Here is a 19,294-nt window from a genome sequence, read left to right as displayed (position 1 = left end):
AGAAACAATGATACCAAGAACCAGCCTCCTTTTAAAGTGTCCAGTGATGTCATTCTTACTTAATCATGACTGATTGATCGCCAGCCCTGTCCTTATCAACACCCACACCTGTGTTAATGGATCAATCACTAAAACGATGTTAGCTGCTCCTTTTAAGGCAGGACTGCAATGATGTTGAAATGTGTTTTGGGGGTTAAAGTTCATTTTCTGGGCAAATATTGACTTTGCAAGTACAGTAATTGCTGTTAAGCTGATCACTCTTTGACATTCAGGAGTATATGCAAATTGCCATTACAAAAAATGAAGCAGTAAACTTTGGAAAAATTACTATTTGTCTCATTCTCAATACTTTTGGCCATGACTGTATGGTTTGAGTTCTTTTCCTGTGTGGATTGTATGGGTTGTTACTGACATCTAGTGAGAATTTCATGTCAATGACACCTTTAGAAATATATTTACTTAGAAAATTCAATACTTATCACTCACTCTCTGTCTATCTCTGCAAACTTTTGCTTAAAAAAATGTGAAATGAAGAGCATTAAGTGGAATGACTGGGGGAGAGGAAAGGAGAAAGGATGGGAAAGAAGGGGGAAGCCAAAGAGGGAGTAGAGTTCTTTTCAATGGATGTAGTTTATTAAGAGGAATCAGGGTCTTAGGAGCCTATAGGTATAGTGGTGGTTTGGTGAATGGGGTGTATGGCTACTGTATTCTTCCCAGGCTGACCAGATTTTCTTGGAATTTATGTACCTTAACTGTTAGTATAGCTGATAGTTTCTCATTGGTCATATACCAGAAGATTTATCTTTTAACGTCTGAGATTTCCCAAGAAAAGAGAAACAGAATCATCCTGCTCATCAATAACGGTCTCTCGACTAAGAAAATTGCCAAACTGCATATTGTGAGTGCCATGACAGTTGGAAGAATACGTCCATCAATTCAAAAGCCAAGAGATGGACGTCCAGACAAAATATCGGTGTTAACAAGTTGGCTCATCACAAAGTCTATCAGTTCTTGCGCGACAAACATGGCAGTGGAGGTGGCTCGTATGCTTCGTAATAGTGAGATCACAGACATCCATGCAAGCACTGTATGATGCACGTTACACACGTCTGGAGTGGTGGCTTGAAAAATAAAGAAGCGTCGGCTTGAGTTTGCAAAAAAGTACAAAAAGTGCAAGATTGGAAACGGATAATTTGGAGCGCTGAGATGAAAATCAATAGACTATACTCTGATGGGTGCAAATGGATCTGGAAGACACAAGGGAAAAAGGGGCTAACGGATCGAGAAATTGAAGGAACTGTGAAGTTCGGTGGAGGAAGCCTGATTATATGAAGTTATTTCGCAGCCAAAGGCATTGGATACTTGGCCAGGATCGAAGGTGGTCTCAACGCTTGTCTATACAAGACAAGTTACTTCGTACACTTGAGTACTATGGGTATGAAAAGCATGACATAGTGTTCCAGCAGGACAAACGACCCGAAGCATATGTCAAGATTAGTGAAGAAATGGTTCAATGACAATGAAGTTGAGGCGCTGGATTTGCCCCCACAGTCCCCAAACCTCAACCGAATTAAACACTTGTGGGTAGAGTTGAAGAAAAACTATATACATATCTAAGTGAGTCGACCAGTATGCACCAACTTTTGGAATGTGTAGAAGAGACCTGGGATCAGATTTTGTTTGAGACATGCTTGAATCTGATCGAAAGCATGCTCAGAAGGATTCAGGCAGTGTTGCAAACCAAAGGTGAATATACAAAATAATAAAAATTTAAATTTAGATTTTTAGGAGCAAAACAGTAACAATGCAGTGACATGACAAGAATCTGCATAGCTAATCATATGCTAAATAATTGCAAGTCAAATTTATGTATGAGATAGACAAGATGATTGTCTATAAAATGATGCTAGTCTCACGTTCAAAGCAGTAGTGGATGATGAGATATGGAGCCTGAAAATTAAAAGTTCAAAACTTTGTTACCCTTTTGCTCGTCAGTGTGTATACAGTGCTGCTCACCATTATTGGCACCCCTTCATTTTTTCATAGACTGTACAATATCTTCAGAAATAAATGGAAATGTGTCAAAGTTATATCCTCAGGATTTTTTAATTAGTGGTCCAAAGTAATACAACAATAAAACATTGTTTTTCAACTTCCATGTTGCAATTTCAAAGAAAAAAAAAACAGAATAAAAAGCATGTGCAGCAATAAAGACACCGTTAATTAATACTTGATTATACACCCTCTAGCATTGCTGACAGCCGCCAAACGATTCTTATAGCTATCTATAAGCTTTTTGCACTTCTCAGCTGGAATTTTCTCCCACTCTTCCTTTGCAGTTTGTTCAAGCTCTTGAATGTTTGCAGGGTTCTTTTTCCTAATGACTGATTTCAGCGCTCCCCATAGATTTACAATGGGATTGAATTCAGGACTCATTGATGACCATTTTAAAACAGTCCATTTTTTATTCATTCCTGTCTACTTTTGGATGTGTGCTTTGGGTCATTGTCTTGCTGGAGGACCCATGATCTTAGACTCAAGCCAAGTTTTCTTACACTGGGTAGGACATTTCGCTCTAAATCTGTTGATAATTCTCTGATTTCATGATTCCTGTGATGTGGTCAAGGCCTCCAGTACCAGACGCAGCAAAGTAACCCCACAGCATTATGTATCCTCCACTATGCTTAACTGTTGGTAAGGTGTTCTTTTCCTTATAAGCTTCATTGCGCCATCTGTGAACAAACTGTTGCTTTGCTTTGCCACAAAGCTCTATTTTTTGTTTCATCTGTCCACAGAACATTTTCCCAGAAGAATTGTTGTTTGTCAAGGTACTCTTTGGTAAAGATCAGTCGTTCCATTTTGTGTCTTTTCCTTGGCCTTCGCCCATAAAGCTCTGCTTGGTTTAGTGTGTGGTGTATGGTACTTGTTGAAACCATGACCCCAGACTGTTCCAGGTTGGCCTTCAGGACTTGGGATGTTTGATGTGGTGTTTTTTCCACCACTCGCACCAACCTTCGAAGACATCTCTTGTCAATTTTCCACTCCCCCCCCACGTCCAGGGAGGTTCTTGACGGTTCCATGCTTGGCAAACTTCTTAATAACATTGCACACTGTTGAAACCGGGGATGCTAAGGTCTTTGGAGATGGCCTTATATCCTTTGGAAGTCTTGTATATGCTAATAATAGCGGTTCTGATGTCCGCAGACAGCTCCTTGGTCTTCACCATTGTGACAAAGGAACAGGGCCCACCATATGTCTTTTTAAAACACTGAAGTCATCATTCATTGGCTAATTCATGTCACATGGGCACCGGCAATTAATCACAGGTGAATCTCTTTGGTGATTTACCGCAGACGAGTCAAAATGTGTTTCCATACTAAATTAATGTAAAGGGTGCCAATACCAGTGACACAGCAAGCATTAGGTTTTTCTATTTTTCCCTCCCATTGTTTTTTGTTTTAAATTATTGTTCATCATTTGCTCTTTTGTATTTACCTCGAGTGCTCTTTACAAAAAACTGTTTCACTGGATTCATATTTTTCAAGAGATATTCTACATTATGTACTTAAACTTCATGGATGCAAATAACGATGAGCAGGACTGTATATTTAATTTATAGATATATTGATTTCTATCAATCTAGATAGATATACATATATATATATATATATATATATATATATATATATATATATATATATATATATATATATATATATATTTATATTTAGCATGCATCCATTTCTTTTCTAATTGGCAATGCCACAAATGCTGTTTTAGTTAATCTCTAAAAATAAAAATAATAAATTGAAGAAAAAGTGATCAAAAGTCCTCACACAGCTCTTTGGAAAAATAGAAACATTTTGTGTTCCAGAATATGAGGCCAAAAGGCTTTTTTTTTAAATGATTATTTTGGGCAATAGTAATAAAAAAAATCGATATGCCTGCTATTCTTATTGTCATATCAACCTGCAGGATACGGTTACCATGTCAGTTTTATTGAATGGTGTAAAAATGGTGCCGTTTTTTTCTTTTTATTCCCGTTACCCAAAACATAGAAATAAACCATCATGCAGCTACTAAGGACCAAAATAAGCCTGGTCCCTAAGGGGTTAATATTGATACATATCAGAGGGATTCATGTTACTCAATTTGCTGAAAGGCCTTCATATGAAATTTTATGACTTTTTTTTATTTTTCCTGCTGTTTAGTTTTTATGCTCAATTTTATAGTAATATCATAGTGTTTCCTAAGGATATTAATAAATGCTACAGGTATGGTTTCACACACAGGCTCTCAGCAATGACGTTTCGGGACAAAGGGTAGAGCTGGAGACCACAGCTTTTGATGTCCAGTTCTTTATATCAGAACATGCCCAGGATCTTTCCCCAAATCAAAGCAAGCAGCTTTTACGATCACTGAATGCGACTCAGAAGAGGTTTCAGGAGGCTCAAAAATGGATCTCTACACATATGGAAGCTTTAAAAAGTCGCCTGCTGGCCGCAGAACACCTGGATGAGCAGAAGGTTTGACTCCTGGCGCATGTGGTGCTTGCTCATAGTGGTTTGGAATTTACTTGTTGTATCTGAGCGTTCTACTTCTTTCGTAGCCGAAACATAACTCATGTTTTCTATAGCCAGACAACGCTTGTTTTGTGTTATTTCCAGTAGTTGGTTTGTGCCTTAAGCCAAAGCATTTTCTTCTTTTAGCAGCCTGGTCTATGCTATCATACTTATTTATAAGGCTGTGTTCACACCACCTTTTACCTCCACATCAGTGGCTTCATCAGGGCTTATGACTAAAGCCGTGGTCGACTGCATTTTGTTGCCTTTCTCAAATAGGCGGATATTGCTGAAAACTATGTCCAATATATCACAAAATGACTCCATCTCCTTCATTGATGTCAGTGTTCCCACAGGCAGATACGCCCAAATCCTGTTTTTCAGGGCTTCAGACGTAAGCGGCGATGGAGCCACTGACGTGGCTAAAACTGATGTGATCTTAGTCTAAGTTACCTTGTCATTTAGAAGTAAATTCAACTTGTATTTTTAAAATCTAAGCAATGAAATAGAATTCATTGATATTGTTTTTTGAGACTAGTGTTCTTTCCCTTCCCCATACTTTACCCTGCAGGTTTGCCTGTTAAGATTGATATGTATACACACAATCCCACTGCGGTGGGTATGTTCACATCACATCTGTTTCAGGTTTGTGAATCTATCATGTTTTTTGAAGAGGAAGACGTTTCAGGAAACGCCAGTGTTTTTGTTCCTGAGGCGTCTTTATTAGCATTTCTTTGTTGTTGTTGTTGTTTCCTTAGTGCTTTTTCAACATTTTTGAGCATTTTTCCATAGTTTTTTGGGGACTTTTTTAACTAGCATTTTCCGGCCTTTTTTATTTATTTATTTTTTTTAAATCCATAACTATGAAGAAACCGATTCGTTTTCAAAAAGACTTCAGGGCATCTTCAGAGCGTGGAAACCTGAAAAAGAAAAAACGCCCCAAAAACTGAACATATGAACTGCATAAAAATACATGTGTTCATTTTTTGGAGCGTTTACTTAACGCTTCTTCAGGTGGTTTTCGGAGCAGAATCTGCACATGCCCAGTTGCTCAGCAGAAGATCAGTACATAGGGAGCTGATTTCCATTGCGACAAGGTTAAACTGTTATAGGCAATGAAATCCCTAAATCATAAAAAGGTGAGGGGTGATTAATATTTTCAGGCAAGCTAATAGAACATAATCTTTTGCATCCTGTGTAAATGTACATCTTGCTTTAACATCCATACTTCAGTACTAACATCTGTTTGATATGTCTTTTTCTGCATCATTATTAACGCAGGTTCCCGGATGGGAAGACACTGGGATCATCAGCGCAGTTGAAGCGTCTTCTTTAATTGTGCATGGTCAGGCTTTGAAATCTCTCTCAACTTATCTGTTTGCAATTCTTGGAGATGAACGCAATGTTTTCTCCTTCTACTCTGCAGTCACCTTGCTCGAGCCATGACCCACTGTGACCATGTTTACAGCACACTGTGATTTGTGACATTTTTGTGCCGCTCTTGTAAATTCGAGCTTCATTGATGACTTTATTTCATTCCTGCAGGATGCTGAAGTGCAACTACGAGAGCACAAAGATAAGCTGCAGGAAATCAGCGACCTGCTCACCCAGACCGAGAACCGGCTTATTGGCCAACAAGACACGTTAACTGCTCGGGACAACCCTGCTGACCTGCAGCATTGCCAGGCTGAGTACGAGGTATTGGATTGTGTTGCATCTGAAAATCAGCATCCTATTAACCCCTTCACGACAGGGCCAGTTTCCTTTTTTGCGTTTCCGTTTTTTTCCTCTCCTTCTTCCCAGTGTCATAATTCTTTTATTTTTCTGTCCATGTAGACACATGAGGGCTTGTTTTTTGCGGGGTGAGTTGTAGTTTTGAATGACATCATTAATATTACCACATAGTGTAATGGAAAACGGGAAAAAAAAATCCAAGTGGGGAGAAATTGTGAAAGAAAACACAATTCTGAGATTGTTTTTTGGGAATTGATTTTACGGTGTACATTTTGTGATAAAAATGACCTTGCAGTACAATTCTGCTCATCAGTACGATTACGGCGATACCAAATATGTCCAGGTTTTTTATTATTTTAAGGGTGAAAAAAAATAAGAAGTTTGCCCCCCCAAATTTTTGGGGCTGTTTCAACATCCGAGACCCGTAACGTTTTTATTTTTCAGCTGAAGGAGCTTATTTTTTGCAGGACGAGACGTTTTTATTGATATTACTAGCTGTACCATCCCACGTGTTGCTGTGGCTCAGTGTGGATTAATTGGAAAAGAAAGAAAAGAGAAAGCGCATGTTTCTAAAATATTTAATTTCACAATGCTTGTGGGTGTACAATATTTTTTGTTGTTCCATTGTCTGTGTAGATATAGAGATTGTCTGGTTTGCCCACTCTAGAACACGCAACATATAATTGTCCATGTGAGAAGCAATCCGTGTCTAGATTTAAACCGCACAATTCTAAAAATTGGCCCTGAGCTTTGTTGATGGTGATTGCAAACGCCAATCCAATGGAGCCGGTCATGTCAGGGATTGCTAGCTATGCCATTCCCTAGTACAGAGGGAATGTGACAGGAGGGGGCGCAGAGATGAAGACAGGCGGCAGAGGAGGAGAGGGTGATCAGCTTGACATGTCCCGGGCCAGTACCGGCCAGATCACAGCGCCGCTCCCTCCGGTACCGCAGTGGGATTTGCAGTTGCTCGCTATCCGCCCACTGCTGCGAGGTTCGGGCCCAGCTCAGCGCCCAGAGCGGAGGCCGCGGCCTGCACCTCTCCGTGCAGCCTCCCTCTCTCCTTCCCTCCCTCCCCCGCTTGTTGTTGCACAGTTAGAAATAAGACTCACTTGCCGGAGAAGAAGAAGCAACAGCAGCAGCAGCGGTGCCGGAGAGCAAAGGTGGCTGCCTCTCAGGCGGTGGTGGTGATGAGCAGCAGCGTCTTTCGGCCTCAAAAAGACGGTCTCGTCATTACCCTTCCCTTCAGCCCCCACGGGGGACACAAAAGGAGCAGAGCGCAGGCAGCGGCTGGGGCGAATGAAGGAGAGGGAGAAGGGTTTATGAATGAGATGTCACTAAGGAGGGGGGGAATGGCGGGCTGCCGGGGAGAGTCAGCCTGGGGCTGAGATCGTAACACCCTCCTCTCGCTGTTGCTTTTACGTCCAACAGCTAGTATATAAAAACATAGTAGGTATTTAAAAACATGCGTGTATTCGAATGCAACGTTGTATCAAAATTTCAAAGCAATCGGTGAAGAACTTTCGGAGATTTAAGGTTTTGAACAAAAGAACATTTCATTTTTATTTATACAGAAGATTTTGGGATAGATATGATGTTATGAACAAAAAAAACTTAATTTTGGCATTTTTCGTTTTTTTTTACATTTACTGTGTTTTCCGATCCGGTTAATTATTTTTATGTTTTGATATAGCTGACTTTTCTGAACGCAACAATACCACATATGTGTATTTTTTTGATATTTTTATTTGTAATATGGAGTAATATGTATCTTTTTTTATTTTTTCAATAACTTTTTAAAACTTTTTTTTTATTACTTTTGACTGTTCTTGTTAGTCTCCTTATGAGACTTAAAGCATCGCTGCATATACTATAAATCACTTTCTCCTTTGAAGCCCAGCCACAGGCAGGGTTTCAAAGGAGCTCCATATTAACAAGTGTAACATACCTGGTGGCGTCCTTGCATAGTGGTCCATCTCCCACTGTGCAAGAGCGCGCACTTGATCTCCAGTCCAGAATGTCTCTCTGGCTTCCCTCCATGCTGTCTGTTTGTGTCTGTTTCTGCTGCTTAAGGGCGGCGCCCGATCACTTCCTGCTTTTTGTACCTGCTGTGGGTCACACCCCTTGTGCGTCCTCAGCCTATTGCTGTCTGTCACCTGGTATATAACTCAGCTGCTCCAATCAATCCCTGCCTGAGCATTGTGTTTCATTCAGTGTGTGCTTGCACTCTGAAGGTGCCAGGTCCCGTTCTGTGTTCTCTTGTCTGCCTATCCTCGAGGCTGTATTTCCAGGGCTGTATTTCCAGGCCTGTCTGAACACGCTCCTAGCCTGTTCCTCCCGCCTTCTAGGGGCCGATTACCTAGACCCGCTCCTGTATCTTGTCTGTCCTGTCTGAACACGCTCCTAGCCTGTTCCTCCCGCCTTCTAGGGGCCGATTACCTAGACCCGCTCCTGTATCTTGTCTGTCTTGTCTGAACACGCTCCTTGCCTGTTCGTCCCGCCTCTCTGGGGGCCGTATTCCCAGACCCGCTCCTGTATTCCGCTGCAGTGTCGGTCTCTTCCGTACACTCAGTTCCAGTCTGAACTCTCTCCTATCCTTTACCTGTTTTGCCTCTATGTCCGTTCCCTTCCTTTTTCTGCAGAGTCTGAACTCGTACCTAACTCCTGCTTGTTGTCTCTGTACTCCCGTTTGTGGTCCACTCGCTACTTCACTGCAAGTACCCTGTGGGTATCTGGCTCTGTCTTTCCCTTCCTGTCTGTTCCGTGTGAACAGAGCCCTGTCCCCCCTGCTCAGCCTTGCCTGCTCTGTCTCCTTTGCTCACTGCTCCGGCGGTTCTAGCCTGCTCTGACTCCTTTGCTCACCGCTCTGGCGGTTCTAGCCTGCTCTGACTCCTTTGCTCACCGCTCCGCCGGTTCTAGCCTGCTCTGACTCCTTTGCTCACCGCTCCGGCGGTTCTAGCCTGCTCTGACTCCTTTGCTCACCGCTCCGGCGGTTCTAGCCTGCTCTGACTCCTTTGCTCACCGCTCCGGCGGTTCTAGCCTGCTCTGACTCCTTTGCTCACCGCTCCGGCGGTTCTAGGCTGCTCTGACTCCTTTGCTCACCGCTCCGGCGGTTCTAGCCTGCTCTGACTCCTTTGCTCACCGCTCCGGCGGTTCTAGCCTGCTCTGACTCCTTTGCTCACCGCTCCGGCGGTTCTAGCCTGCTCTGACTCCTTTGCTCACCGCTCCGGCGGTTCTAGCCTGCTCTGACTCCTTTGCTCACCGCTCCGGCGGTTCTAGCCTGCTCTGACTCCTTTGCTCACCGCTCCGGCGGTTCTTGCCTGCTCTGACTCCTTTGCTCACCGCTCCGGCGGTTCTTGCCTGCTCTGACTCCTTTGCTCACCGCTCCGGCGGTTCTTGCCTGCTCTGACTCCTTTGCTCACCGCTCCGGCGGTTCTAGCCTGCTCTGACTCCTTTGCTCACCGCTCCGGCGGTTCTAGCCTGCTCTGACTCCTTTGCTCGCTGCTCCGGCAGCCTTGCTCCGCTCTGACCCTTTTGCTCGCTGCTCCGGCAGCCTTGCTCCGCTCTGACCCTTTTGCTCGCTGCTCCGGCAGCCTTGCTCCGCTCTTATCCTTTTGCTCGCTGCTCCAGCAGCCTTGCTCCGCTTTTATCCTTTTGCTCACTGCTCCGGCAGTCTCGCTCCGCTCTTATCCTTTTGCTCACTGCTCCGGCAGTCCTGCTCTACTCTTGCTCACCGCTCCAGGCGGCCTCGTCCTGCTCTACTCTTGCTCACCGCTCCAGGCGGCCTCGTCCTGCTCTACTCTTGGTCACCACTCCAGACGGCCTCATCCTGCTCTACTCTTGCTCACCGCTCCAGGCGGCCTCGTCCTGCTCTGACTCCTTGCTCACTGCTCCAGGCGGCCTCGTCCTGCTCTGACTCCTTGCTCACTGCTCCGGCAGTCTCGCTCAGCTCTGACCCTTTGCTCACCGCTCTTGGCGGCCTTGTCCTGCTCTACTCTTGCTCACCGCTCCAGGCGGTCTTGTCCTGCCCTGCTCTCGCTCACCTCTCTGGGCGGCCTCACTCTTCTGTGTTTGTCCGCCACATCTTTGGTTCTGTTCCTGAGTCCCAGTGTGTACTGGGTCCTATCCCGCCTGTGTCCCTACCTGCTAGTGCCTCCCTGTCTGCACTCTAGCCGTGCTTGCCTGTACCCCCCTGCCTGCATACCCGCCTGCCTGCATACCAGTCGTGCCTGCCTATTCCCACCAGTCTGTGTGCCAGCTTACCAGTTTGTTCCTGTATTCCCCTGTGTGGGTCAACAGCCGTGTCCGGGGTCTGTCCTGGAGTAGCACCTGGTCCCTCTGCTCGGCTCCTCCTTGGTGCACTGGCGTCGTATGCTGTCGTGCGACCCTGGTCGGATAGGGTGAATACCTAGTTACGCCCCTCCAGACATTCACTCTCCGGCACGGTCCAGTGGAATCACACGCACACGCCGCTCAGCCCGGGCGTGTGCATTACAACAAGCAGTCTCCTGACTGTCATAGCTACCCATTGGCGACTCATGATCACGTCACAGGTGTGCCAATGGGTGATTGGGATGACACGCCCCCATGCCGGCATGTTTGGAATGCCTCTGTCAGAGTTTGACAGCGGAATTTAGCAGGTTAACAATAGTGGGCAGAGCTCTGCTCTAAACACAATTGTTAGAAGCAGGTCCTGACTGTAACACACATCCATGATCCACCCGGTATGGGGCAGGCTGACCCTGTGAGCCCGCTCCACACACCTGCTTCCAACTTGCGCATATTAAGAAGGGTTTAAAGAGGGTAAAGTATTAGGCAGAGGGTCTTATACTGGGAATCTCTGCAGTGTGTAATGTACTCACTGTCAGGGCGCAGTCAGACATTCGTATAAATTAGACTAAGATCTGCTCGAACTGGCTGCGACTCTCCTAACCTGAGCGTGACAGCTCCATAGAAATATATGAATTTGTTACGCTCAGGTCGGGAGAGCCACCGGCCAGTCAGTGCATTGCGGTCTGATCTCAGCCTGATTTATTACAGCCATCTGACAGCGTCCCTAGAATTCCACACTATTTCACAGTTCCAGCGTTGTCATCACGTGACATTGTACTATGCGATTTGCATACCTTTGGTAACGTATCAATCACTTTCTCTTCTGCTTCTGTCAATGCAAAATTTATTTTATTGTCATCTAAAATGTATATACTGTACAGACCAAAAGTTTGGACACACCTTCTCATTTAAAGATTTTTCTGTATTTTCATGACTTTGAAAATTGTACATTCACACTGAAGGCATCAAAACTATGAATTAACACACGTGGAATTATATACTTAACAAAAAAGTGTGAAACAACTGAAAATATGTCTTATATTCTAGGTTCTTCAAAGTAGCCACCTTTTGCTTTGATGACTGCTTTGCACACTCTTGGCATTCTCTTGATGAGATTCAAGAGGTAGTCACCGGAAATGGTCTTCCAACAATCTTGAAGGAGTTCCCAGAGATGCTTAGCACTTGTTGGCCCTTTTGCCTTCACTCTGCGGTCCAGCTCACCCCAAACCATCTCGATTGGGTTCAGGTCTGGTGACTGTGGAGGCCAGGTCATCTAGCGTAGCACCCCATCACTCTCCTTCTTGGTCAAATAGCCCTTACACAGCCTGGAGGTGTGTTTGGGGTCACTGTCCTGTTGAAAAATAAATGATGGTCCAACTAAACGCAAACCGGATGAAATAGCATGCCACTGCAAGATGCTGTGGTAGCCATGCTGGTTCAGTATGCCTTCAATTTTGAATAAATCCCCAACAGTGTCACCAGCAAAGCACCCCCACACCATCACACCTCCTCCTCCATGCTTCGCGGTGGGAACCAGGCATGTAGAGTCCATCCGTTCACCTTTCCTGCATCGCACAAAGACACGGTGGTTGGAACCAAAGATCTCAAATTTGGACTCATCAGACCAAAGCACAGATTCCACTGGTCTAATGTCCATTCCTTGTGTTCTTTAGCCCAAACAAGTCTCTTCTGCTTGTTGCCTTTCCTTAGCAGTGGTTTCCTAGCAGCTATTTTACCATGAAGGCCTGCTGCACAAAGTCTCCTCTTAACAGTTGTTGAAGAGATGTGTGTGCTGCTAGAACTCTGTGTGGCATTGACCTGGTCTCTAATCTGAGCTGCTGTTAACCTGCGATTTCTGAGGCTGGTGACTCAGATAAACTTATCCTCAGAAGCAGAGGTGACTCTTGGTCTTCCTTTCCTGGGGCGGTCCTCATGTGAGCCAGTTTCTTTGAAGCGCTTGATGGTTTTTGCAACTGCACTTAGGGACAGTTTCAAAGTTTGCCCAATTTTTCGGACTGACTGACCTTCATTTCTTAAAGTAATGATGGCCACTCGTTTTTCTTTACTTAGCTGCTTTTTTCTTGCCATAATACAAATTCTAACAGTCTATTCAGTAGGACTATCAGCTGTGTATCCACCAGACTTCTGCACAACACAACTGATGGTCCCAACCCCATTTATAAGGCAAGAAATCCCACTATCTCTTGAAGCTCATCAAGAGAATGCCAAGAGTGTGCAAAGCAGTCATCAAAGCAAAACGTGGCTACTTTGAAGAACCTAGAATATAAGACATATTTTCAGTTGTTTCACACTTTTTTGTTAAGTATATAATTCCACATGTGTTAATTCATAGTTTTGATGCCGTTTGTGTGAATGTACAATTTTCAAAGTCATGAAAATGCAGAAAAATCTTTAAATGAGAAGGTGTGTCAAAACTTTTGGTCTGTATATACAGTATATATATAGATATATAAAAACTCTAATGAACTTTCCAAATATTCTTAAGTATAAAATCATCTACAATCGATGTCTACAGCTTTTATGCATAGGAAAATAGCAGACAGAATCCAGCAGGTGATGAGCTTCAAAACATCTACAGCTCTGGCAAAACTTAAGAGACCACTGCAAAATTTTCATTTTCTCAGATTTTTCTCTTTATAGGTATATTTTTGAGTAAAATGTACATTGTTGTTTTATTCTATAAAGTACTGACAACATGTCTCCGAAATGCAAATCTAAAAATTTTTTATTTATTTGCAGCAAATGAGAAATCGTCAAAATAATAAAAAAGAAACAGTGCTTTCAGACCTCAAATAATGCAAAGAAAACAAGTTATTATTCATTTACAAACAACAATACTCATGTTTTAACTCAGGAAGAGTTCAGAAGTCAATATTCGATGGAATAACCATGATTTTTAATCACCGCTTGTTAGAACCTTGCTGTTAGGTTTTTTTTCCTTTGCTGGTCACATGACCTTGTTGGCCTATTTAATCCTGCTCCGCCCTTCTGGCTTTGCTGGACTTCATTGTATATCTTTTTTCTAGCTAGCCTGTGCTCTGTATCTAACTCTGTTAGTTTGCTTGGTCTACGGACCTCTTTGTTCTATCTATTTTGTTTGTTCGTCTGTCTGCTACTATTTCTGTTAGGAGGTGTCCCATATTCCTCCCAGTCCTTAGTACTTGTAGGGATTCCCTCCCCAAATCTATAGGTCTCCGTACAGACTAGATTAGGACTTTAGCAGGTCTGATCGCAGGATCAGGTTCCCTGTTACATCGTAGGGATTCAGTTGAGTCTTATAGTAGGGACAGATCTCCTCTCTTTCCTTAGCTTTGGTAGCAGAACATAACAGTAAGTCCAGCCAGTAAATTCTCTAAGGAAAGATTTTTTTTTGTTCCATCATGGTGTCGGTTCACGATTTGGCTAAACACCTGCAGGGACTCTCTCTGGAAGTGGCCGAGCTCCGTCAGCACGTGAGTAACTGTCCTGGAGCACATTTCTTGGAGCCTAAGGTATGTTTGCCGGATTTATTTTTTGGTGAACATCGAGAATTTTTTTCATTTAAAAATGCTTGCTTATTGTATTTTCGTTTGAGACCCAAGTCCTCTGGGGATGAATCCCAGCGCGTAGGGTTCATAATGTCACTTTTGCGCAAAGAGCCTCAGGAGTGGGCCTTTTCTTTGCAACCTAGTGATACATGCTTCAGATCAGTGGATAGTTTTTTTTCTGCTTTAGGACTATTATATGATGATCCTGACCGTGTCGCATCAGCTGAGACTGAGTTGAGACGTTTAAAACAAGGATCAGGTAATATGGAAAAATATTGTACACATTTTCGTCGTTGGTCCACTCAAACAGGGTGGAACGATTCTGCTCTGAAAAGTCTATTTCTTGCTGGGCTCAGTGAAAAGGTTAAAGACCTGCTAATTGCTTATCCTACACCTGAGGATTTGCAACAGGCTATGCAATTAGCTATACGGGTGGATAGGAGACTGCGTGCAAGGGTTAATGAGAGCAAATCCTCTGCTATGTCAGTTTCTGGTTATGATAATGTGTGTACTAACAGTGGTGAACCGATGGAGATTGGATCGGTGGCACCTCGCTCTCAAGAAAAACACCGTCGTTTTTCAGAAGGCTTGTGTTTCTATTGCGGGAAATCTGGTCATTTGATTAAAGGCTGTGAGCTTCGTATGAAGAAAGAAAAAAAAATGGTCAGTCACGCCCGTATTGCCTGTTTAAATTCCAAGGGTATATTTTTAGCTGCTTCCACGATTGCTCAGGAAAAATTAATGGAATTTCGGGTGTTTGTTGATTGCGGGTCTACACTGAATGTTATTGATGGGGGATTCGTGGAAAAACTCAATTTAAAACCTGAACCTTTATCATCCCCCATTGCTGTGGTTTCTGTGGATGGCTCCCCTTTGAAGAATATTACTCTCAAGGTCAGTGAATTTCCTCTCACTATTAATGGTGTTCACCATGAGAAATTGGATTTGGTAGTGTTGAATAACTTGCCTTCTCCAGTAATATTGGGATTGCCCTGGTTAAAATTTCACAATCCTGTACTGGATTGGTCTACCAGTGAAATTAAATCCTGGAGCCATAAATGTTATGACAAGTGTTGTAACGGGCGTATTGCAGCTTTGGATAGGGGAGAATTACCTGTTCCTATTCAGGATTTTTGGAGAGTTTTTTCTGAGAAAGAATCGCAGGTTTTGCCTCCCCATAGAGACTATGATTGTTCTATTGAATTTGTCCCTGGAGCGACTCTTCCTAAAAGTCGTTTATTTAACCTTACTATTCCTGAGAGGAAGGCTTTGGAGGAATACATACAGACAAGTTTGGCCGCCGGTCACATTAGGCCCTCTAAGTCTCCTGTGGCGGTTGGATTTTTTTTGTAAAAAAAAAGGACGGCGGTTTACGTCCTTGTCTGGATTTTCGTGAGATTAACAAAATTACGGTACGCAATCCTTACCCACTGCCATTGATTCCTGATCTGTTTAACCAGTTATTGGGGGCCAAGTGGTTCTCTAAAATTGACCTTAAGGGGGCATACAATCTGTTGCGCATGAAGGAGGGTGACGAATGGAAGACTGCTTTTAACACTCCTGTGGGTCATTTTGAGAATCTGGTTATGCCTTTTGGTCTTACTAATGCTCCTGCATTTTTTCAGAATCTGATTAATGACATCCTTAGACCTTTGATCGGTAAAAATGTGGTTGTGTATTTGGATGACATTTTGATTTATTCGCCAGATCTGGAGTCTCATTGGCGGAGCGTACGTGAGGTATTACAGTTATTAATGGACAATTCGCTTTTTGCTAAGCTGGAGAAATGTGAGTTCGCTGTACAGAGAATTAGTTTTTTGGGCTACATTATCTCCAGCAAAGGTTTTGAGATGGATCCGGTTAAGGTTCAGGCTGTGCAGGAATGGCCTAGGCCTATTGGTTTGAAATCGATACAGAGGTTTTTGGGTTTCGCCAATTACTATAGAAAATTCATAAAAAATTTTTCTAGTATTGTCAAACCTCTGACTGATCTCACTAGGAAAGGTGCTGATGCGGTTCAGTGGTCTTCTGAGGCCATTGAAGCTTTTGTGTATCTCAAGGAGAGGTTCACCTCTGCTCCCATCCTTATGCAGCCTGATGTTACTAGGCCGTTTTTGGTTGAGGTTGATGCTTCCTCTGTGGGGGTTGGCGCAGTATTGTCTCAGGATAACGGGGATGGATTACATCCCTGTGCATTTTTTTCAAAAAAATTTTCGGAGACTGAATTGAATTACGATATTGGTAATAGGGAATTATTGGCTATTAAACTCGCATTTGAACACTGGCGCCACTTCTTGGAAGGTGCGGAATTTCCCGTTCAGGTTCTTACGGATCATAAAAATCTGATATATCTTGACGCTGCCAAGCGCCTGAATGCCCGTCAGGCTAGGTGGGCACTGTTTTTCTCGCGGTTTAATTTCTCCGTTACTTACATCCCTGGTACTAAGAATGTTAAGGCGGATGCCTTGTCTCGCAGTTTTTCTCCCATAGTCGGTGCTGAGAAAGAGGAAAACATTTTACAAGAAGGTGTTGTGATAGCTGCTTTAGACTCCGTTTTGGAAGATGAGATTCTTAAAGCTCAGGAGAATGCCCCATCTAACACTCCTCATGGGAGGTTGTTTGTGCCTGGGACCTTTAGGAGAGATTTGTTTGTTGAGTGTCACGAATCTCGGTTGGCAGGTCATCCCGGAATCTCTGAGACCAAGAGACTGGTGGGTCGCAGTTTTTGGTGGCCTGGATGGCAGAAGGAAGTCATTAAGTGGGTGCGCCAATGTACTATATGTGCTAGATCTAAGTCCTCACATACTCCTGCTGCGGGGTTGCTTTGTCCTTTGGAGGTCCCCAGTGCTCCTTGGACACATTTGGCTATGGACTTTATAACTGACCTTCCCTCCTCTGAGGGTTTTACTGTCATCTGGGTGGTCGTGGACCGTTTTAGCAAAATGTGTCACTTGGTTCCCTTCGTCAAACTGCCCTGCGCTAAAACTCTCGCTAAGGCCTTTGTCAAGGAAATTGTCAGACTTCATGGCGTTCCTACTGACATTGTTTCTGATAGGGGTCCTCAGTTCGTGGCTCGTTTTTGGCGTGCCTTTTGTGACAGGTTGGGAATTCATTTGTCGTTTTCGTCCGGATATCATCCTGAATCTAATGGCCAGACAGAAAGGAAAAACCAGGATGTTGAGCAGTTCTTGCGTTGTTTTGTGGCAGACAATCAAGAGGGGTGGTCTGAGTTTCTGCCACTTGCCGAATTTGCTCTGAACAATCATACATCTTCTTCTGCTGGTTGTTCGCCTTTTTTTTGTTGTTCTGGGAGACATCCGTCGTTTGGGTCGTTCTCCAAGTTGGGATCTGCCGTGCCTGAGGAGGAGAATTTTTCCGGTGATTTGGAAAGAGTTTAGACGGATGTGCGTGGTAATCTTCAGGAGGCCAACAGAAAATCTAAAGACTACTTTGATAGGAAACGACAGGAGGTTTTGTTCGCTGTTGGTGACATGGTTTGGTTGTCCTCTAGGAATCTGCGGTTGAGGATTCCTTCTAAGAAATTGGGTCCCAAGTTTGTAGGGCCCTTTAAGGTGCTTCAGGTTGTCAACCAATCTGCTGTTAGGTTGGAGGTTCCTACCTCCTGGAGAATTAATCCGGTCTTTCATGTCTCTCTGTTAAAAAAAGCTGTTGTGTCGGATGGTGACGCCTCTGCCTCTGTTCCTCCGGTGGTGGAGGACGGGGAATATGAAATTTCTCGCATCCTTGACTCTAGACGGTATAGAGGTAGTTTGCAGTATCTTGTGGCCTGGAAAGGTTTCGGACCCGAGGATAACTCTTGGGTGAGGTCAGATGATGTTTCCGCGTCCAGACTTATCAGAGCGTTTCACAGGAGATTTCCTGATAAGCCTGGTCCTAGGGGATCCGGAGGATCCTCTTAGAAGGGGGGGTACTGTTAGAACCTTGCTGTTAGGTTTTTTTTCCTTTGCTGGTCACATGACCTTGTTGGCCTATTTAATCCTGCTCCGCCCTTCTGGCTTTGCTGGACTTCATTGTATATCTTTTTTCTAGCTAGCCTGTGCTCTGTATCTAACTCTGTTAGTTTGCTTGGTCTACGGACCTCTTTGTTCTATCTATTTTGTTTGTTCGTCTGTCTGCTACTATTTCTGTTAGGAGGTGTCCCATATTCCTCCCAGTCCTTAGTACTTGTAGGGATTCCCTCCCCAAATCTATAGGTCTCCGTACAGACTAGATTAGGACTTTAGCAGGTCTGATCGCAGGATCAGGTTCCCTGTTACATCGTAGGGATTCAGTTGAGTCTTATAGTAGGGACAGATCTCCTCTCTTTCCTTAGCTTTGGTAGCAGAACATAACACCGCTTTCATGCTTCTTGGCATGCTTTCCACCAGTCTTTCACACTGCTTTTGGGTGACCTTATGCCACTCCTGGCACAAAAATTTAAGAAGTACTTCTTTGTTTGATGACTTGTGACTATCCATCTTCCTCTTGATTACATTGCAGAGGTTTTCAATGGGGTTCAGGTCCAGAGATTGGGCTGGCCATGACAGGGTCATCCACACATTGATTGACCTAGCTGTGTGGCATGGGGCATTGGCCTGCTGGAAAAAACAGTCCTCAGAGTTGGGGAAATTGCCTGAGCAGAAAGAAGCAAGTGTTTTTCAAGGATAACCTTGGATGTGGCTTGATTCATATGTCCTTTGCAAAGATTAACCTGCCCAATTCCAGCCTTGGTGAAGCATCCCCAGATAATCACCGATCCTCCACCAAATTTCACAGTGGGTGCAAGACACTATGGCTTTTATGCCTCTCCAGGTCTCTGTCTAACCATTAGACGACCATGTGTTGGGCAAAGCTGAAAATTAGACTCATCAGAGAAGATTATCTTACTCCAGTCCTCTATGGTCCAATCCTTATGGTCTTTGGCAAACTTCAGCCTGGCTCTCGTTTGCTTATCATTGATGAAAGGCTTTTTTCTAGCTTTACATGACTTGAGGCCTGCCTCTAGGAGCCTGTTACGAACTGTTCTTGCCGTGCACTTCACCCCAGCTGCCATTTCTTTTGTAGGTCACTTTATGTTATCCTGCGGTTGCTGAGTGACATTCGAATAAGATGACGGTC

At 43.9% G+C, this 19,294-nt stretch overlaps 1 protein-coding gene across 26 annotated transcripts in view; it reads left to right on the top strand.

Annotated features, from left to right (window-relative positions):
* The window catches only part of DST (dystonin), a 744,334-nt gene that overhangs the window by 508,563 nt on the left and 216,477 nt on the right, over window positions 1-19,294 (top strand). For 25 of the 26 annotated variants that reach the window (XM_073675444.1, XM_073675441.1, XM_073675455.1 and 22 more), the window contains 2 exons: window positions 4,293-4,526; window positions 6,108-6,260. In XM_073675444.1, coding sequence (XP_073531545.1) covers window positions 4,293-4,526; window positions 6,108-6,260 — 387 coding nt within the window. The remainder of the gene's footprint in view (window positions 1-4,292; window positions 4,527-6,107; window positions 6,261-19,294) is intronic. The other variant, XM_073675451.1, reaches the window with a different exon arrangement.

The sequence above is a fragment of the Phyllobates terribilis genome, unplaced genomic scaffold, assembly GCF_046119375.1.
Source record: "Phyllobates terribilis strain yellow unplaced genomic scaffold, ASM4611937v1 Scaffold_3__8_contigs__length_932513732, whole genome shotgun sequence".
In the NCBI taxonomy this organism is placed as follows: domain Eukaryota; kingdom Metazoa; phylum Chordata; class Amphibia; order Anura; family Dendrobatidae; genus Phyllobates; species Phyllobates terribilis.
Note: the sequence above shows the minus strand (reverse complement) of the source record. Positions and strands in the feature narration are given on the sequence as shown.